The following is a 22,773-nucleotide window of genomic DNA, read 5'->3' on the forward strand; positions in this document are numbered from 1 at the left end:
CTACACATGTTCCTCTTAAATAAGAGAGAGGACCTGATGTCTAAGGAAGGGTACATTTCTTCCTCTCCTCCTGCTGCACCAGACTCTCCTCAAAGTTCACCTTGTAAAGTCCCTGGCTTTGCCCCTGAGCAATGGGTAGCCATCTCTCCTGTTTCATGTCATGGAATGGTTTATCCTGGAAGTTCTGACTGACATAGACAATTGAATTTTACCGAGAAACAGACATTGGCACGCTCTGGGCACATGGGTTGGTTCTTTCTGTGTTTTGATCAGCATGGGTGAGGCTGGGCAGGAGACAATGACTAGCTGCAGGTATGTGTGTCTTACATGTGAAAATCTAAACACTGACAGCAATGAGGCAACTGTGGAGTTATTCTAAGATAGCAGGGAGTAAGGCCCTAGAGCAGATGCGTGCTTTAATCCTTAAGAAATAAAAGAATACTAGAAAATTTCCTCCAGAACTTTTGAAATGTGTCAGGTTAAAATCCTTTATCTTGTTAGAAATTCTGAACTTGTAGTGTTTATAATTATATGTGCTGCTTTCTTTTTGTCTTCCATGCTGTGGGCATCTCCAGAGTGGGCCTGCCAAAGGTGGGAGTTTCAGAGACACGGGTGCACTATATTCAAAACTTCCCAATAGAACAGACATTTCATTTACACCATTGTCTTCAGCTAATTCTTGATGAGTATTTATCATGGTAATTTTTAAATTGAATTTGCAGACTAGACTGGTTTCAGCCTTATATAGTAATTATCTAACTAGTAGTTTGTTAGTTGAAACTCAGAAAGAAAAGACTGTCTCACACACATAGACAGCTATGTTACCCTTACAACAGAGTTGTGACTATTTTCACACTCACTTTATGTGTGACAGGATTAGAAAGAATTAGCAAAAATACCTAGTTTCACTTTTTCTGGTCTCTTCTGTACCAGCACCTTTTCTGAAATACATCTAATAAACTGTGTGAAATCAGCACTTTCATATATTCTATTTGAATCATGTTTTCCTTTCTTTAAGTAATAATACAGTGTGTATAATAGAAATTGAAAAATGAATGACTTTCAATAAAATTAATTCAGCTTTGTGAGAGAAAAAGCACACAGAGATTTGACTGAATGCTGTAATAGTGCCAAGACACAGCTGATGAGTAGGAAGGTGTGTGTGTCACCAACAGAGGACACTTCGAAAGAGTCATGGACCTGAAGTCATAGCAAAGAACTGACATAAGAAGCAAATTTGTTTTGTGTTATAAAAATATCAAAAGAGAATTGATTTAGGGGGTTTCTTTGGGATTTTGCTATGTATCCACACTTCAATGTATAAAATAATTTTTGCTCATCAAAATGTGTAATTGACAGTAATCATTACCCATTTTCTGCAGCTAAAGTTGGTTTAGCTTGAAAGTTAATGTCCGTGATTAAATACTTAAAAGTCTACATTATTTCACCTCTGGGATGCAGATTCAAAACAAAGGCCTACCCATGTTGTATGTCTTTGCAGGATGCAGACAGTCACTGAACTCCTAACAATAATATATAAGCTACACTCCTCTTCTGAGACTGAGACTGGCCCCTGTAAAACACAGCTCTTAGAGAAATATTGAACTGAAATGCACTGGTCCAGGAACCCAGTGAATATGGGAACATGGGTCCAAGAATACATATAATGCTTGGAAGTCTGTAATAAAGTCACGACTTTGTGAGATTTAGAGACAAACAGCAGTTGTGGTCTCAGAAACAAGTTTTAAAAAATCGTAATTTTTTTCCCCACAAATGGAAACTTGTGGCTGATACATATGAGCACCTCCCAGGCAGGAAGGAAGGGTGCCAGGTAGAGGGAGGCTACCTAAGGACAGCAGTGCCTGAGCAAACAGCTCTCCCAGAAAGGGACCAAAACTGACTGCGGTTCAAGCTGGATCTCAGAGTGAGGTCAGCACGAGTGTACCCCCACTAAGGGAGATCCTGTATACATGGGCACTGGTGCCAAGGGGCACAAAGGGAAGATACATAGGGGGAAGGCCTGAGAGAACCTCTTGATGTTTGTTTGCATGTTTTACAGGTGTCTTTGCACAGGAACTGGCAGCTTCTAATATCCAAGGCCATTCATAAATATCAAACTACAGGTTGAAGAGGGGATTAGCAAGTATATCACTTTAAAATGTATTTGTTGTGTGTGCGCACACATGTGAATGTGTGTGAGTGAAATATTTATAAGGAATACTTTCCAGGTTCTTCCCATGCTGCTGAAAGGTAAAGTGACAAACTTGAGTAGTGTCCCTTCCCTGCTACTTTTTGGTTGGTCACTACTTGTCTGGGGACAGTGGAAAAAAAAAAAACATGAGTTGAGTACTCTTCACTCATCCTTCAGAGCAGCACTTAAAGATATAGGTATCCAACCCAATAGACCAGGTTGAACAGCAGGAAGGACGTCGGGAAGAAGACGCGGGAGTACGAGTCCAGCTCAGAGACATCAATGTGGATGCGGCCTCTCCTCCAAGAGCCTGACTTGCACTCCTCATAGCAGCAGAAGAAGCTCTGGCAGTCTTTGCCATCCAGACACTCATAGACACAGGTGTCCTCAAATTCCTGCCAGTACATGGAATTGTTTAATGTGATCATCACAGGTGGTGGGGGCCTCATATCCAGGAGAGAATAATTCTGCAGGCACAAAAACAGCACAGCAATCATGAAAGACAGGTAAGAACAGCCTGAATTGCATTGAGCAACAGGTACATCTTATGTCTGCTACAAGAAGAAAGGGATGCAGGCCACACCCACCCCATACTTATCTATTAGTGTTCTTTGAATCATTGCAGTTCTGTGAACAATGAAAAACCATGCTGTAGTTTTAAAACTTTGTGTCCCAGGTTTAGGGAGAGGGAGAATACACATTTTCAAAATGTATTTAGCCATTTCAAGTCTTAATTCTATTATCTTGTAGCAAATATGTACATATCCTAGATTTGTTCCTTACATTAAGCCACATGGACATTAGAGCACGGGAAGATAATTGTGACACCTATTTTGACTAGCAAACAGTAGCAGGTGTTATTGTGCTAAAATGGGGAGAAAGTACTGTTACTGCATGTAATCCAGGCAAAGAGAGCTTGCACACCTGCAGCAGGAATACTCTAAATTTCCAAGCTCTCCTCCTGCCTTGGAAAAGTCAGCGTGGGGTGAGGAAAAGGGCGAGTTAAAGAGTTGCCTTTTTTTTTTTTTAGAACCAGGAGAAATCATCCAGTTTGAGAAGGGGCTTCCAGTGGAACCCTTAGGTTTTCAGTCAGCTGTCAACCCCTCAAGAGCTATTAACCACATTCTGAAACACTCCATTTATTGGGGAGTCTGACTAAGTAATGGAAGACATCTGGAAAGACCCACCTGTCTGATATAGCTTCCTCGTTTATTTTTTGAGAAAGGCTCTTATTAAAAATAGACTAGCCCCTAACATCAGGCAAGGACATGGACTCACTTGCCAGCTTTTTTGATCACCTTGCCCTGGTGGGACTGCCTTGCCAGGCCGCAGGGGAAGAGGACATGCTCAGTCCTGATATAACTTGATGAGTTGGGATGGATGGAAAAGGGAGCTCCCCTTTTCTGAGGAATAGGGGAGGGGGGATGAGAAGGATGGATGGGGAGAAGAGGACTACAACAAGGATGTAAAGTAAATACAAAATTAAAAAAGAATTTAAAATAAAAAGAGAAGCCCTCTTTTGAGTTGTTGAACAAGGTTGTTTAAGAGACTACCAAAACATACAGCCTATTGCTATGAGATTTGTTACCCACCAGAGGTGGAAGGCAAGTGTCCACTGCACTTCAGACTCAGGGCAAAGAGGCTCCTGAGCTGGAACTAACCTGAAAAAACCTCTGAGAACTAGCTTTCGGGAGACTAGAATTTGCCAGGTGAGCTTCCAAAGGAGGGAGGCAAATAGCAGTTCTACCTAGTTATAATGCCTATGAACCACAAATAAGACCATCATGGCATGGTACTAATGGTACACTAGTGTTACACTTTGGTGGACTTAAGATTTGCTCAACAAAAGAGAAACCATGTCTGGGTACTGGAACCTAGTCACTTATCAAGGGCCAGTGAAGTCATGGATCTTGGAGTAGAATCTACAACCACCAGTTTACTAAGCCAGCATAATCCCTAACAATATTCTAAATATTTGTCTTTATTGTCCACAAGTAAGTGTAGTTCTTAGCCCTCATCAAGGACACTTCTCTGTGTAACAGATGGAGACAGTATAGAAAACCATAGCCAATCAAAATATAGAGCCACTTAGCCTAAAATCGATATATCTATAGAAGGAATCTTTTTTGTAATGTATGGATGATACAACTGTCAATTAAAAACCTATGGCCTATGGCTGAGGCAGGAAGTAGGTGGGACATCTGCCAGGTAGAAAGGATTCTGGGATAGAGCCAGCCATGTAGGATTAGCCAGCAAGTTGGGAAGAGGATGGATGTGTGGTGTCTGAGCTCAGGTAACCAGCCAAGTGACAGAATGTAGATTATTATAATGGGTTACTTTAAGTTATGAGCTACTCAGAGAAAAGCCTAGATATATGGCCTAGGCATTTGTATAATATTTAATGAGTCCCATGTTTCATTATTCTGGGGGCTTGGAGCTTGGAGAAAAAACCTTCTCCTCCAACATATATCTACAAATGGGTATATATCCTTGCATCTATGGCTCAGAGATCATGTGAAAGAAGAGACAGAAAGAATATAGAACCAGAGAATCAGGGAGTTTGCTCTGAGATTGTGCTTCCTAGTAATGTCAGAATCTATACCCATAAAGTATCACCACCATGGCTGCCTTGAGCGTGCAAGGCCAAAACTAATAGATGGGCCAAAGTGAATGGTGGAAAGCCTATGAGCCCTCAATCCTACACACACACACACACACAAAAAAAAAAAAAAGAAACAAAAACGCTGGCAGTTAAGGATTGTTGAGAATAGGAGAAATAGTTTCTTCCAGGGAAAAGCGTAATTAGTTATCCAATACCAATGATCTTCCCTGAAAATATACATATGAGTATCATTACACAGACTGAGCAATTTATGTTTAAGAATATATGTGTATACATATACATACACACATGTAACAACAATTAACGACAAAAGAGACGATGAATTTGAAATAGAGAAAGAAAAGGTATATAGAAAAATTTGGAGGGAGGAAGGGAAAGGAAAAAAATAATGTAATTTTATTACAATGTAAGGGGAGGAGGTTCTCCCTTATCAGTGGACTTGGAAAAGGGCAGGGAGGAGATGAGGGTGGGAGGGTGGGATTGGGAGGGAAAGAGGGAGTGGGATACAGCAGGGATACAAGGTTAACAAACTGTAACTAATATTAAAAAATTAAAAAAAATGGAGGGAGGAAGGGAAAGAAAAAATAATGTAATTTTATTACAATCTTAAAAAAAAAAAAAAGACTAGCCTGGCCTGAAATTAGTGTATCCTCAGCTGGCCTTACTGTCTCAAGCTCCTCAGATCACAGGCCTGCACCACTGTGTCCATCTCTAGAAGCCCGTATTTAAGTTGGCTGAGTACATTATTCTTTTGGCCATGGTTGGCACAGCTGAGAGCGAGGCCATTCTGACTTGTCAGACACTGCGCCATGCCAGACAGGATACCTTGAGCCTTGTCTGAGTACTTAGAAATGTTCCTTGCAGGGGCACTGTCACATTACCTGTATTTTTAGAATCTAATTTGGATGGATAGATTTATGGCTGTGCAGCATTATAAATGGTGAAAACTGTTGAGTATTCGAAGCTACTCTGTTAGCTTTGCACATGGGGAGACTCCAGTCATAGGCAGGAGGCTTCGCACTAGTTCAGTGGGAGCCTTCAGAGCACCACTGTGTAGCAGCTTCTATAGCTCTGGGGCATGGTCGGAGGTAGAAGACTGGCTGTGTCTAGCTCTCATGAAGATGTGTACCCTCTGGCTTCATGATTCTGAAGCCCACACAAATACCAAAACCACCAGAGTCGCCTGCCAGTTATCCAGTGTATCTGAGAAATATAAATCCTTCTGACAAGCTCCATTTGAAAAAATCTATCTTTGTTAGACGATAACTCTATTAAATATTTTTTTTACATGGGTGCTTTGGCATTTTTTCTGCCAGACATTCACCCACTCAGTTCTTCATCCCTAGGTACCATATAGTCCCTTGGTAAAGTATGAATATGGGCTTTGGGCAATGGGCAGAGGATATGATGGTCCTTGAGGGAAGATACTGAGCCAGGCTGGGAACCAGAACTGTCTCCAAGGAGAGAGACAAATCACTGGAGATGGTGAATTCAGGGGTTACAGGAAAAGCAGTAGGGTAGGCTCTTATGACATGAGAAATCTCAATTTCTTGTTTGGGAAATGAGGAGCTGAGTTGCTGGAGCTCAGTGGAAACTCTGTGGGATAGCAGTAGAGCTCCAGAGCTCGATAGCTTGGGAATTTGAAATGTGTTCCATTTCATAAGAGTGAACTGGAACTTAAGCTGTGATAAGCCCTCCATGGCTGTATTGTGTGCTGTGTAAGCATTTCTCCTGCTCCATGTACCTGCTCAATTGTCTCAAGTATTTCAAACTATGCCTGAAAGAAATTTAATCAATGCTTCTCCCCATGTCACCTTTGGCCCAGCCAGTGTCTGACTCACTTGCCTTTCACCATGTGTCTGACACAACCCCATGTCCTCCATGGAACACTGCTTTCTAGTCGCTTGTGAAGGGCATCAACCTTATATAACAAGTTAGGAAACTGATGTGCAGGGCAGTGTGAACAGCTTGCCACCACCCCGCTGCCACACACACACACACACACACACACACACACACACACACACACACCCATGTCCTTATTCCTTTGGAGACTTCTCACTTGTGATTCATTATTTCCAGGAATAAAATAGAATAAGAGTTGAAACGGTAAATATTCTATCCAGCAGGTAGGTGCTTTCTTACCCCTCTGGCTTAGCTGCCTGTCAGCCTTAGTTGTGTCTTCTTACCTGCAGTGGCACTGTTTGTTGTGACCTGTCTTTATAAATTCTTCTAGGTCATTAACCTTTTTTTTCTACCCACAACTTTCTTTTTCTGGGTTAAAAGATTTTTCCCTTTCCTTTGGCAGAATCATTTCTACACAAAAGACATCAATGTTTTCCCTCAGCATGCAGGTGTGTGCGAAGACGGGCTCTTGGGGCCTCAGGCCATTAGTTTGATTGGTGTCTGTCATCCTGCACTTCCCTTTTCTATGGCTTCATCTAACCCTCAGTGGAAGCAATTTCTGGCTTCTCAGGGCCGACAAGATGCTTGTCCACTACTGATCTCCCAAAGTCCCATGATATGTATTCATTAGGATTACATATTTTTTTTCCTCATAAAAATGGTTGAGATGCACAAAATACGTGGCCTCATTAAAAGCTGGGAGCCACTCGTGGTGCACAGGTGGAAGGAAACCCACAGTGAGTGGACACAAATCAAAGAATAAAAGTCAGGGTTCCACATAAACATGATTCATGACAAAAGCGGTAGTTAGATCAGTGGTTTGACATGAAAATTCTAAGTTTTCACTCCAGTTTCCTTCTTACTAGCATCTGTAAGAGCTGATTTCTCCATACTCAGTTTCACTTGTAAGCATAAAATGAGTTGATATTTAGACATATGTTATCTCAAAAGTGCTCAAAAAACTGAGGGATTCATGTTATTTGTAGGAGAAGGAGGAACATTTCATGGGTGGTAGTTTGGTCAAGCATGAAATGACAACAACGTGAAGGCTAGAATAAACATCACATTACAAACTGCAGGCTAATATCCCCAACATACTTGATATGTAACTTGGGCATTTCAGATTGTTTATAAAATGGAACATACAATTAACATTGCATACCATACAATTTGCATTAACAATTAATGCAAAGATCTGGCAGATTGCTATTTTAATATAAATAGAAGTTTGAACTGCAGAGACAGCTCAGTGAACATCATTTAGTTTCTTAGTATGCAGGAATACAAAGAACTCAAGTTTGTATAGTCCAGCCAGAAGCATGCATGCTACATCATGGACCCCATGTGGACAGGTTAGAATGTTTCCTCTACTTAGCAGGTATTCTAATTTGGTTGTTTTTTTAGCAACAATTTTTTTCTCTAAAGGGTCAAATGCAGCACTCATTTGAATTCAATGCATACATTTATGAAGAACATGTCTTTCAAGGCAAGCTTAGTTTAGTCAAAGTTCTCAGAAATTCTGGCACCTGGAAAGGCTATACATACAGAGGGTGCTTGTAGGCTTATTCGATCAGGAATCCATCTGGTGGAATCTGGATGTAATAACTGCAGAGAGAAAAAAGAAGCAGAATTGGAGAGAGGCCATGGACTCTGCTGTCTTGAAGACATGCCCACTCTGATCACTGTCACCAGCACTCTCTCACACTGGAAAAGGGGAAGGCATCCTCAGCTTGCTGCCCCATCTATAAGATTATTTCACTTTCTAAGGTCTTTAAGGTCATAATAGCTTTCAGCACACGTTGACCTTAAACTGGTCCCCTGCTGCAACTGAGAAAACCTTGGCTCTCCTCACCACTCACCGATGTCTTCTTCTTCCTGACTGTTGGCTTTCGACAGCTTGAGTAATAGTTGAGAGTGGCATACTCCATCAGTGCGGCAAAGACAAACAAGAAGCACACTGTCACAAAGAGGTCCATGGCAGTCACATAGGACACCCGAGGCAGGGACTTCCTGGCAATGGTACTGAGTGTGGTCATGGTTAGCACTGTGGTGATGCCTGCAGAGGGGACAGTTGTCAGCTTGTCAGAGGTCTGCACACCGGACTGAAAGACCAAGAGTGATACAAATTTAGAAACATGCAGATTTTGATTTTGACTGAGCATTGTCCCAGGCAGCTGATACATGGAGGCTGCCCCTAGAAATTTGGCAGTGGTGGAGCCGCCCACTGTGGTATGCTAGGTGAGCTTGAAGTGAGGAGACAAGGTACCATTAGCACATTTCCCAAATGGATTTCAAACTTCTGATGGGTTGTGGGAACATAATACATATATATATATAATGTGTGCATATACTCTATATTTTCCTGTTTTATGTTTTTATTTGTGTACTCTGCTTGTTATGGTTTGAATAAGAATAGCATCAGTAGCTCATATGTTTGAATACTTAGTTCCCAGTTAGTGGAACTGTTTGGGAAGGATTAGGAGTTATGACTTTGTTGAAATACGTGTGTTATGAGAAACAGGCTTTGTGGTTTCTGAAGTGCACGTCATTCACAGTTAGCTCTCTGCTTCACACTGATGCATCAGGATGTAAGCACTCACCTACTCAGTAAATTGCTTAGACTTATCCTGAACTTATCTATATCCCAGACTAGTCAAGGTCACCAAGATAATTATAGTCCTATGCTTCCAGGCTTGGCTGAAGAGCCAGTTTTTAGTATTAATTACATCACATTTTTACCATTTCTATTAATTGCCATTCTTACAGATCCAATGTTGTATCTATTTTCATTAGTGTAATTAATCTGAGTATTTTTTCCTTGTAGTTTCAGGTCTTCTGGAACAAGTTTTTCAGCTTTTGTTTCATTCAAAGTGTTTTATTAGAGCAAGATTTTAGAAGTATATAGTCTAGGGACATAGGGCTTGAATGGACAGGGGGTATGATTTCAACACTTAAAGGCTGACAATGCCTTTATTTTTGCACTTCGTTTAAAGGTATGGTTATAAGTGGGTAGTCGAAGGGGGGTCTGCTGCCCTCTTCTAGCTTCTTTAAGCATCTGTACACACACACACACACACACACACACACACACACACACACACACTTCAAATAAAATATATCTTTATAAAATTGTAGGTGTTTTGGGGATCTTGCAAACAAAATCTGAAAGGAGGCATAACTGGCCACAGATTGTTGGAAACAGAAGACAGAATGTTGGTCAAAATAATCTTTCAATCAGAGATGTCCTGCTTAGGTATACTACGGCAACCTGTGCTCCATAGGAAGTTGGTGTTCCCTTCTTTAGAACAGGTTTGCTGAATTAGAAATCTATATTTCACATTATCTATTTAATATACTCACAAACACATTATTTAGTGTTTAGTCATTTATATTTCATTAGTAGTACAAATTTTGTAATGTTGCCATCTTAAGTGATGGTAAACTTTGTGGGTGCCTTCCAAATATATGTAAATAAATGTTGTTATTTATTGTAAGCAAAAATATCTCTGGTCCTTAAAAATTATAACCTGGTCCCGGGGTGGGGCTGCAGGGATGAATAGTCCAGCCATGGGCCATGCATGGAGAGGACCTAGAACCCCTGCTCAGATGCAGCCCATAGACAGCTTAGTCTCTAAGTGGGTTCCCTAGTAAGGGAAGCAGGGGAAGTCTTTGACATAAACTCAATGGCTGGCTCTTTGATCACTTCTCACTGGGGGTGCAGCCTTGCCAGGCCACAGAGGAAGATGATACAGCCAGTCCTGATGAGACCTGATAGGCTAAGGTCAGAAAGAAGGGGAGGAGGTCTTACCCTATCAATGGACTATGGGAGAGGCATAGGGGGAGTAGAGGGAGGGAAGGTGGAACTGGTAGGAGACTAGGGAGAGGGCTACAGCCAGGATACAAAGTTAATAAATTGTAATAAATAAATAAATTTAAAAAAATATAGAACAGACATGTGCAAGTCATAGTATTTAAAAGTTAGAATAATTTAACTTAAAAATTAGAATAATTATAAACAAACACATATATAATTTCAGTGCTGAACTGAGGCATAACATGCTAAATATTTCCTTAAAAAACTATTAAGAATCTATTTAATAAGTTTTCTATACATGCCATAAACAGGTAGATAAAATGGTGGAAGCATATATTCTAGAGAATTAAAAACCCAAACAGAGTATGACATCAGATTTCTCCTCTAACAGAATCTTTGTAGCTAGTCAATTTCATGTTTTCAAGTCAGATATGGGAGCATGACAGAACTTGTCATGTAGCAGATTCTCAACAATTAAATTTAATTTATTGAAATAGGTAGATGTAAACACTTTATCCTGTTACTTTAAGCTGGGACATTTTTCAAATAAGAACTGTAGATGCTTATGGTGCCTTTGAATAAACTCTTAGCCAGAGACCTCCTTCATCATGGTGTGAAACTCTTGCTCTTGTGATCTGAATTTTAAAAACCTTCAAACACAAATTAAGAAGGGGAGTGTACCAGGCCACAAAGGAAGACAATGCAGCCACTCCTGATGGGACCTAACAGACTAGGATCAGAAGGAAGAAAAAGAAACCCTCCCCTACCAGTGGACTTGGGGAGGGGCATGCGTGGAGAAGAGGGAGGAAAGGAGGGATTGGGAGGGGAGGAGGGAGGGAACTAGAGGGGGTATACAAAGTAAATAAAGTGTAAAAAAAAAGAAGGGTAGTGAATCTGAGACCTTATGTAGGCTTCAGAATTTATGGTGACACTGAGGCCAGTGTGAAAGTGAGCTTGGGAGCCTGCATCAGAGACAGGAAGGAGGGACAGTTAGAAACGTGTACACTAAGAATTCAAACTGAATCAAATTGCATGCAGTGAGTGAAATAAATCAACTGTCCACTGATGTTACTGTGTGACAGCTGAGAGAGGATGCTGAAGATGCCACTTACCTAATGTTGTTCTTGCTGGTGTCGCATCTTTTTTGATCCAAAATGAAACCCAGGACAGAACCACAGTGAGGATGCAGGGAATATATGTCTGGATAGTGAAGTATCCCATTCTCCTGCTCAGTTCGAAGTAGATAGTCATGACAACATAATCACCTGTAATAAAATATTTCTCAGGTCAAGACTATATTCATAGATTAAAATAGTGCAGGTAACTTATTTATAGTTTAATTTTCAAACTCAATTATGTGATGAAAACTACAAGGATAGCAACAACAATTGGAAAAAGTATCAGATGCTGGTGCTGTAGAACTGTATCATGCCCATGGCTTTGTAAACATTTTACTGCGCACTGTAAAGGGTGCACTAGAACATGTTAATGAGTAAGGCACAGGCATGCACATCTACTCAATGGCAGGCAATTTGATAAGGAATTGTTGCTGGAGTCCATCTGTATGCTGCATAGTTACATCAAGAATAACAAGAAATTTTAATCTTCAAACAGATCTAGGGTCATTCTAAGGCTTTTTTATTTCAATAATAGCAGAAAGTAAACTTATTCTTTTCATTTGAAATAATTCCATTATTTTTAGAGTGGTGCATGCTAAAATGTTGTTTCTACTTCACTGTGACATTGCAAAAGAAGATACATGTATCTTTATGTGAAGTGTGTATTCCTATCCAAGTCTTCAACATCCTCTCTTTTAATTTTATTTATTAATTATTATGTTATTTATTTATTTGTTTTACATACAGATTGCATCTTTCTCTTCTTCCTCTCCTCCCAGACCCTCCCCTCATCCATCCCTAATACACTTATCTGCAAAAAAGGGGAGGCCTCCTTATCAACCAGCCATGGCATATCAATTTGTAGTAAGACTAGGCTCATCTTCTTTTATTGAGGCTAAACCAGGTAACTCAGTTAGGGAAAAGGGATCCAATCCAAAGGGATCTTTTCTACAGGCAATGTAGAATAGAAAACCAACAGCTTAGGCACCAATGTCAACAATAAATAAATGGGACCTCATGAAACTGAAATTCTATAAGGCAACGGACATCATCAAATGGACAAAATGGCAGCCTACAGAATGGAAAAACATCCTCACCAACTCCACATTTGACAGAGAGCTGATATCCAAAATACATAAGAACTCAAGAAACTAGACATAAATCAATCAAATAACTCAACATGTTCTCTTTATAGTCATTTAAAACAATTAGAGAGCACTGCATGTTGTAAATAGAAGAATGTGATAAGTTCACTAAATCTGGCTTTACTTCATGCTCTAAGCCCTTTTTAACCTTAAAGTTATAGTTATTAGAACAAGTAAAACATGGCAAAAAATTAAGTATACCAATATGTAAAACATTAATTAGCAAATACGATTATATTCAAATTAAGTTCTAGAAAAACCTTTAGAAAAATTGCTTGGGTTACTAAGAACTCATTGAATTATCCCTTAAAATAAATTTTGAGGTTTAAATATTAGTGAGGTCTTTTCCCTTTAGACACACATACATGTTTAAGTTATAGTTTATGTTTAGAACTATGTTTCTATGAGACACAGCAGTCCTGTGTTGATTCCTAACTTGGCAAAAGATTAAGAGTATGGAATGATTTATATAAAAATAGCATGGAATTCTCATTTTCATTCCAAAGTCTGAAGGATCATGGACTTGTATTCTTGTTTTAAAAACATGAAACAGGTGTGCGATATACACATTGAACATTAGCATACTGGTGGTTTCAAAAGGGAAATGAGATTATGGGGCAGGCCACCACCCCAGAATCTGAATGACTGAGGGCATCCAGAAATATTCAGGAGATGAGATGCTCACAGGAACAGAAGGTCTGGAGGTCAGCAGAAGCACTAGTAACTGGAGAAAATTTGTGGAGGCTTAATGAACAATAGTGAAAGTGAGAAGTTCCCAAGGGCAGTAGACATGCTAAGATTGGTCACCAAGATGCTTTTCCTCCAAGTTCCCACTTTGTTCTCAAAGGGAGGATGTGAGGAAGCTCCCATCACACCTCAGTTTATCAGAAGTATAACCATCATAAAACTTTCTCAGTACTTTTCAAACCGTCAGGTTTACTAAAACCAAAGGAATACAGATATTCTCAGCTATCAAAGCCTAGGAAAAAGAATGTTGACTAAATGCAGTATATCTGTCATTGGAAAATTATGGAGAAAAATGAGGGACACCTGGTCGTTATGGTGTTTACTTAACAATGTTGAATCAACATCTCATCTCATCTGGTTTTCAAATGTGCTACAGTAGTTTAGAGAAGTGAGGAAACTGGGTCTGTGGTGCCAGTTTATGCTATCTGCACAAATTTTCTGTAAATCTGAAAACTGTTCTACACAGAAATAATCATTTATTTTTTAAAACCACAACCAAGAGATACAATCTCTTTATTAAAAGTTTTTCTTTTTTGTTCTAATACAATTTTATTTACAAACAGAGATAGGAAACTAGATTTGTGTACCAATACCTTCCCAAGTTATTACATTACTGTAACATTTATCAGACCAACTTAAATTGCATATTTGAAGCTGTAGTGAATTGAATGATGAATTGTTATATTTCATTAAGTACTAACAGAATAAAATGTTTGATAATTTTACTTATTCTTTCACTAGTCAGGAACTTTAGCTTTTTGATTACTTAATTAATTAATTGCATTTATTTATTAATTAATTACAGTTTATTCACTTTGTATCTCAGCTGTAGCCCCCTCCCTCATACCTCTCACTCCCACCCTCCCTCTCTCTTCTGCTCTCATGCCCCTCCCCTAGTCCACTGATAGGACTGTCTCCTCTCCTTCCATCTGACCCTAGTCTATAAGGTCTCATCTGGACTGGCTGCATTGTCTTCATCTATGGCCTAGTTAGACTGCTCCCCTTCAGGTGGAAGTGATCAAAGAGCCAGTCACTGAGTTCATGTCAGAGGCAGTCTCTGTTCCAATTACTAGGGAACCCACTTGTACACTGAGCTGCCATGGGCTGCATCTGAGCAGGGGTTCTAGGTTATCTCCATGCATGGTCCTTGGTTGGAGTATCAGTCTCAGAAAAGATACCTGTGCCCAGAACTTTTGGTTTTGTTGCTTTCCTTGTGGCACTCCTGTCCCCTCCAGGTCTTTCTATCTCCCCCTTCTTTCATAAGATTCCCTGCACTCTGCCCAAAGTTTGGTTATGAGTCTCAACATCTGCTTTGATACCTGAAGGGTAGAGTCTTTCAGGGCCCTCTGTAGGGCCTGTCTGTCTGTAGGCCCTCTGAAGGGTCCTGTCCTGTTCCCTGTTTTCTCCCTCTTCTGATGTCCATCCCCTTTGCCTTTCTGAATGAGGATTGACTATCTTAACCCAGGGTCCTCCTACTTGCTCAGCTTCTTTAGGTGTACAGGTTTTAGTATGATTATCCTATATTCTATGTCTAATATCTACTTATAAGTGAGTATATACCATGTGGGTCTTTCTGCTTCTGGGATACCTCACTCAGGATGATCTTTTCTAGTTCCCACCATTTGCCTGCAAATTACATGATTTCCAATGATCCAAGATTTTACAAATTTTTCAGAGCGGTTGAGGTCAATCCTTTCATGATTCATCTATCTCAATAAAGGATCCACAGGAATAATGATGGTGAAGAGGATCAGTGGATGATGTAATCAATTGTTGGCCAATTGGAACAGCTTGTTTACTTGTCTATAGTGATTGCATGTTAACAAGTTTTTATTGAACTCATCAAAGATAAGTTTTCAAGTCAAACAACTAATCTAAATTATAGAGATAGAAATGTTGCCTTTAAGCACAGTTTACCTGGGAAAATACATAATACATAATATTATGTATATGTATTTGCAGTATGAAGAAGTTGCATCTAACTTGCCAAATGCTAGTTGTGAGGTATCATGTTTGAAGCTCCTTTATGGCCACAGTCACCTCTTATGTTTGTTCTGCTGGGTTTTTTTTTTTTTTTTGCTTTTTTTAAAATTTTTCTTTATTAATTACACTTTACTCACTTTGTATCCCCTCCTGGTTCCTTCCCTCCTTTCGTCCCAATCCCTCCCTTCCTCCACCCTCTGCATGCATGCTCCTCCCCAAGTCCACTGATAGGGGAGGACTTTTTTTTCTTCCTTCTGATCCTAGTCAATTAGGTCTCATCAGGAGTGGCTGCCTTGTCCTCTTCTGTGGCTTGGTAATGCTGTTTCCTCCTCAGGGGAGGTAATTGAAGAGCAGGCCAATCAGTTCATGTCAGAGACAGTCCCTGTTCCTATTACAATGGAACCCACTTGGATACTGAACTGCCCTGGGCTACATCTGTGCAGGGGTCTTAGGTTATCTCCATGCATAGTCCTTGGTTGGAATAGCAGTCTCAGGAAAGACCCCTGTGCTCAGATTTTTTGGTTCTGTTGCTCTCCTTATGGAGTTCCTGTCCTCTCCAGATCTTACTGTTTCCCACTTCTTTCATAAGATTCCCTGCACTCTGCCCAAAGGTTGCCCATAAGTCTCAGTATCTACATTGATAGTTTGCAGAGCTTTTCAGAGGTTCTCTGTGTCAGGCTCCTGACTTGTTCCCTCTTTTCTCCTTCTTCTGATGTCCAGCCTCTTTGCTTTTCTGGATAGGAATTGAGCATTTTAGCAAGAGTCCTCCCTCTTGATTAGTTTCTTTAGGTGTACAGATTTTAGTAGGTTTATCCTATATTATATGTCTATATGAGTGAGTATATACTGTGTGCAGTGTTTTGTTTTGTTTTTTTTTTCTCTTAAGAGAATGACCAGATTTTCCAAAGAAACACTATGAAAATTCTGAAAAGAGCTACCCCATGAGGTACTGTGAGAGAGCAAGTACATCTATACAAAAACCTCTACCTGTTCCATGATATTTGTCGACATACAGGAGAAAGGACAGCGAAACTCATTTACTAAGTCAGAGGTGGAAACCTATAAGTATAGGCTATGGGTGTAGCATCTGGAAAAGACAAAATGCTCTGGGATTGGAGAGAAGCAAGGATATGTGGCATGCCCCACATTACTTCTAAAAGAGGAGTGGGAATGATTTCCAGAACCACAACCACAGCCGTGAGTTTTTCCTAGGACTGGGTCTTAGTTAAAGCATCAGATGATATCTCACTTCTTCCTCATTCCAACAACAAAGCACAAAGACTACCATGAAAGATCAGTAGTGTGATCAACATAGTCAATGTGAAGAGACTCTAAGAAGAGAAGAAAGAATGATCCAAAGTCACAAAAGCTAGCCTGACTTATTTTTTAAGTTTTATTTTATTAATGCATATGTATATATGGTTAAAGGTAGTTGTAAGCTTGTGCCATGGGTGCTGGGGACCGAACTCAGGTCCCCTGTAAGAGCAGCATGCAGTCTTAACTGCTGAGTCATCTGTGCACCATCTGGCCCATGTTTTGACTGAATGTGCTGAAGCTCTCACATTGAAGGCCACCAGATGAAAGCCACATTTATTTCCAAGCATATAGTATGCTTTTCCTCAGTATCTGCTTTCGCATAAGACATGCCTAGCTTACAAATTACATTCTAGGACATACAACAAATCAAGAATAGTAATCTGAAGAGACACATCAATCAGCTGAAACAGAACCAGGTATGGAAAGACATATTTAAAACAACTACTTTATATATTAAACATTCCAATGGAGAAAGTACACGGCATAAAAGATGAAAGTAAGTCAGCAAAAAATTTAAAAATGGAAAATAAATGAAAAAATACAATAGTATGAGAGACTAAGCAATTCATTGGTTGATCACAGCCAAAAACAAAATGAAACAGGCAAATACAAATTATGTATTTGTATGAAACATGGTATGAAACACAAAATGGAATTTGAGTTTACAAGTCTGAACAAAGTGAAAAAGCACCATGGGAAGAGAGAATGTGATTATTTGACTAACTCCAAAAAGCTCCAACACAAGGCAGGATACAAAGCAACAATAAAAATGAAACCTGCATAGACATAGTAAAGCCTGTGGAATTCAGATAGCAAGGCAATGCTGTGAAGTGTGTCTACAGAAAAGAAAAGAAAACAAAACAAAACAAAAACCATGTTTCCTGCAGAAAAACAAGTGAAAGTTTGGCAGTAGACTTAGCTTCTGAATTTATGCAAGTATATTAATTGTGTCTCCATTACTCTAATAAAACATTATAACCTAGTTGTCTTATGGAAGAGTTTATTTGGGCTTATGATTCGAGACAGTTAGAGAACATGACAACAGAGCAAAGAGATAGCAGCAGAAGCTAAGAGCTCCCATCTTAAAGCACAGAGCAGAGAAAGTAAAATAGCTATGGCTCAAGTTTTTGAACTCTCTAGGTCTTCCCCTGATGCCAGCCACTCTCCAAAAAGAGCCAAACATCCCAAGCCTTCACAAACAGCATCACCACTGAAGTATACAAGTGTCCAAGACTATGCAAGTCATGTAATTTAAACAACAAATACAAGGAAAGAAACTCCTTGGAGTCCTCAAAGAAAACCAAAGAAAAACAACAAAACAAACAAACAAAACAAAAATGAACTTCAGCAAGAATACCTTCCTAAAAGTGAAAATAACATAAAAACATTCTTAGATACACACAATCTATATTTCTCAATGTTTGAATTGCTCATGAAGAACTGGAAAAAGAAGCCATTCAAAGATAAATGAATAGATTTATTCAGACATTGACATCCATGGAAGAAGAAAGGGCTAGAAATCCAAAAACAAACAAAGACACTATTCTTTTAATTTAATGCTTTAAAATATAACTGCTTCAAATCAAAATTATGTTTCTTCATTTTATGCAGATGTCACAAGAAAGAGTACAAGGAACAGTAGCAACTGCCCAAGAGCTACAAGGAAGAAGTTGAGGGTGTGCTGTTTAGAGGATTTTTTGCAGCAGTTTCAAATTAGCAAAGTGCAATATGGAAATCAACTCAGAAGGTCAATGGGTATCATAAGTCCTAGAATAGTTGCTAAGCTATTTTAGAATCATTACAAATAGTAAGTCAATGGAAAAGATACAATGAAAGCCCAAAGATGCTTCATTGAATTTTAAAGCAACAAAGCAAAGAAAGAAACCAGAGCAAATGTAGTACATAAAAGCTTGGACAGTATATTTTATTCCAGTCCATTAATATTCAGTTTATATACTAATGGTCTAAACACAGAAAAAAGCAATTCAAGACTGAACTCTATGAGATGTGAAAGCTACTTCAGATAAAAAAGACATAACTGAGTTACAAGTTTAGAAAATAGGGAATAGGAGGGATCCAAGAACATTGTGCTGATCACACACTGTGTCTGATTACAGGGCAGCAGTAACTACACAGGAACCAACAGACGGAACTGTGTGACCCAAAACACCAGGGTCTGTGTTTCCCAGGTGAGAGAAAATCCACAGTGAGGGAAACAATTGAGTCTGACCTCAGATCATCTAGCTAAACTTCAGAAAAGTTCCTGGGTCTCCAGTGTCTAGCCACATGCCTGGGTGCTTGCCAGTGCTCTTCTGGATAGGAGGGCATGCAGCCCCAACCTCATGCCTCCTGACACCTGGGAGGTACACTAGAGAATGCTCCAAAGCTTAAACCCTCTCTCTAAGTAGACCTACCAAACCTCTGGGCTCCCTGGCTCTCCAAGATGGTTGTACCCAGCGAACACTGTGTCTGAGCACAGTGTCTGGGCAGTTGCAGCTCACTAACTGAGCTGAAACTCAAGAACAAGAAAGCCGGATGTCACTAGGATTTCCCCTGGTGAGAGGAGAGCCCCTGAGTTGTGGAGGAGTCCAGTTATTCCACAGGATCATACAGCTGAGGAGAGCTACCACAATTCTCTGAAAACCACCAACCAGTAGGAGAGCATCTGAGGAGTGCTCCTGTGAGAACATCCAGCTTCCTGTGCCGTCAGATAAAACCAGATGGCTAAAAACACAATCAACAAAAGCCAAAGCAAATATGGCATCTCTAGAACCCAGTAATCCAAGGGCAAGCAAACCTGGGTACCCCAAAAGAACTGAAACACAAGAAAATGACCTTAAATCTATGCTTATGAAGATGATAATGGAGGGCACAAATAAAATCCATAAAGAAATACAGGATGATGAAGTCAAACAAATCGAGGCCATTAAAGGAGTGTGTAGAGAGGAAATGAAGAAATCACTCAAAGAAATACAGGAAAACATCAACAATCATGCAAAGGAAATTAAAAAAAATGGTTCTGGATCTGAAGATTTAAATGGAAATAATAAAGAAAGCACAAACTGAGGCAATCCTGGAAAGAAATTAGGAAAACAAACAAACAAACAAACACCGCAATATAGCTACAAAAAGCGGAAAGTGCCTTGGTGTAACCCTAACCAAGCATGTAAAAGACTTGTATGAAAAAAAAAAAAAACTTCAAATCTCTGAAGAAAAAAATTGAAGAAGACATCAGAAGATAGAACGATCTCCAATGCTAATGGATCAGTCGAATCAACATAGTAAAAATGGCCATCTTACTGAAAGCAATCTACAGATTCAATGCAGTTCCCATCAAAATACCAACACAATTCTTTACAGAACTTGAAAGAAAGATTCTCAAATTCATATGAAAAAAACAAGAAACCCAGAATAGCTAAGACAATCCTGTACAGTAAAAGATCTTCAGGAGGTCTCTCCATCCCTGACCTCAAGCTCTACTATAGAGCAACAGTTATAAAAACTGCATGGTACTGGCATAGAAACACACCGGTGGATCAATAGAATCGAATGGATAACTCAGAAATAAATAACACATCTATGAACACTTGATTTTTGACAAAGAAACCAAAATCATACAATAGAAAAAAGGTAGCATCTTGAACAAATGGTGCTGGTTTAACTGGATGTCTACATGTAGAAAAGTGCAAATAGATCCATACTTATCACTCTGCAATAAACTAAAGTCCAAGTGGACCAAAAACCTCCACATAAAACCAGACACACTAAATCTGTTAGAAGAAAAAGTGGAAAGAACCTTGACTTCATTGATACAGTAGACAATTTCCTGAACAGAACACCAACAGCTCAGACCCTAATACCAACAATCAATAAATGGGACCTCATGAAACTGAAAAGCTTCTGTAAAGCAAATGACACTGTCAAAGGAACAAAACGGCAGCTAACAGACTGGAAAATTATCTTTACCAACCCTATGTCTGACAGAGGGCTAAAACATGTATCCAAAACATATAAAGAACTCAAGAAATTAAACTCCAGCATATCAAATAATCCAATTAAAAATGAGGAACAGTTTATTTCTGGGTCTTCGATTTGACTCCATTTATCCTCCAGTCTGTTTCTATGCCATACCATGCCGTTTTTATTACAGTTGCTCTATAGTGCAACTTGAGATCAGGAATGGAGATACCTCCAGTTTTTTATTGTACAGGATGGTTTTAGTTATTCTGATTTTTGTTTGTTTTTCCATATGAAGTTGAGAATTGTTCTTTCAAGGTCTATAAAGAATTGTGTTGGTATTTTGATGGGAACTGTACTGAATCTATAGATTGCTTTTGGTAGGATGGCCATTTTTACTATGTTAATCCTACTGATCCATTAGCATGGGAGATCTTTGCATCCTCTGGTATCTTGTTCAATTTTTTTCTTCAGAGATTTGAAGTTTTTTCATACAAGTGTTTCACTTGCTGGTTAGAGTTACATCAAGGTACTTTATGGTATTTGTGGCTATTGTGAAGGGTGTTATTTCCCTAATTTCTTACTTAGCATTTTTGCCTCAGCGTTTTTGTGAGTATATTAAATAAATGGTGTAAAATACAGACTCCCAATTCAGCAAACCTATTCTAAAGAAGGGAACACGAACTTTCTATACTGCACAGGTTGCCATAGTATACCTAAGCAGGACAGCTCTGATTGAAAGATTGTTTGACCAACATTCTATTTTCTGTTTCCAATCAGAACTACTGATTTTTTAAAGTTAATTTTGTATCCAGTCACATTGATGAAGGTCTTTATCAGCTGTAGGAATTCTCTGTTAGAATTTTTGGAGTCACACTCATGTTACTATGATATCATCTGCTCACGTACCTATGGGCACCATATTTTTAAAAATTCTTTATTAATTACACTTTATTCACTTTGTATGCCCCCTGTGGTTCCCTCCCTCCTCCTGTCCCAATCCCTCCCTTCCTCCACCCTCTGCACACATGCCCCTCCCCAAGTCCTCTGATAGGGGAGGTCTTCTTTTCCTTCCTTCTGATCCTAGTCAAATAGGTCTCATTTGGATTGGCTTCATTGTCTTCTTCTGTGGCCTGGTAATGCTGCTCCCCCCTCAGGGGGAGGTAATTAAAGAGCAGGCCAATCAGTTCATGTCAGAGACAGTCCCTGTTTCTATTACTATGGAACTCACTTGAATACTGAACTACCATGGGCTACATCTGTGCAGGGGTCTTAGGTTATCTTTATGCATGGTCCTTAGTTGGAGTATCAGTCTCAGGAAAGACCCTTGTGCTCAGATTTTTTTGGTTCTGTTGCTCTCCTTGTGGAGTTCCTGTCCTCTCCAGATCTTACTGTTTCCCCCTTCTTTCCTAAGATTCTCTGCACTCTACCCAAAGGTTGCCCATAAGTCTCAGCATCTGCATTGATAGTGAGCACCATATTTTCTAAAAAGAAGCCAAAATGGAAAAAAAGACAGCATCTTCAACAAATAGTGCTGGTCTAAGTGGATGTGTACATCTAGAAAATTGCAAATAGATTTATACTTATCACCCTGCACAAAAGTAAAGTCCAAGTAGAACAAAGAATTCAACCAAACATACTAAATGTGTTAGAAGAAAAAATGGGGAAGAGCCTTGAACTCATTGGAGCAGGAGACAACTTCCTGAACAGAATACCAACAGCTCAGGCTCTAAGGTCAACAATCAATAAATGGGACCTCATGAAACTGAAAAGCGTCTATAAAGCAAAGGACACTGTCATCAGAACAAAACAACAGCCTGGGAAAGGATCTTCACCAACCCTGTATCTGACAGAGGACTAATATCCAGAATATATAAGAAACTCAAACTGACATGCAACCAAGGACCATGTATGAATGTAACCTAGAACCTCTGCTCAGATGTAGCCTGTGGTAGCTCAGTAACCAATTGGTT

The 22,773-nt window shown here is 39.5% G+C and overlaps 1 protein-coding gene across 1 annotated transcript in view; it reads right to left on the reverse strand.

Moving 5' to 3' along the window:
• Positions 1-2,376: 2,376 nt before the first annotated feature.
• The window catches only part of Gabrg3 (gamma-aminobutyric acid type A receptor subunit gamma3), a 598,293-nt gene continuing 577,896 nt past the window's right edge, over positions 2,377-22,773 (reverse strand). Inside the window, exons 7-10 of the mRNA XM_055607525.1 lie at positions 11,646-11,798; positions 8,579-8,775; positions 8,265-8,324; positions 2,377-2,658 (exon numbers count right to left, since the gene is read on the reverse strand). Of these exons, the coding sequence (XP_055463500.1) occupies positions 2,377-2,658; positions 8,265-8,324; positions 8,579-8,775; positions 11,646-11,798 (692 nt within the window). The remainder of the gene's footprint in view (positions 2,659-8,264; positions 8,325-8,578; positions 8,776-11,645; positions 11,799-22,773) is intronic.

Source organism: Psammomys obesus, unplaced genomic scaffold (genome assembly GCF_907164565.1).
Source record: "Psammomys obesus unplaced genomic scaffold, mPsaObe1.curated_primary_1811, whole genome shotgun sequence".
Taxonomy (NCBI): domain Eukaryota; kingdom Metazoa; phylum Chordata; class Mammalia; order Rodentia; family Muridae; genus Psammomys; species Psammomys obesus.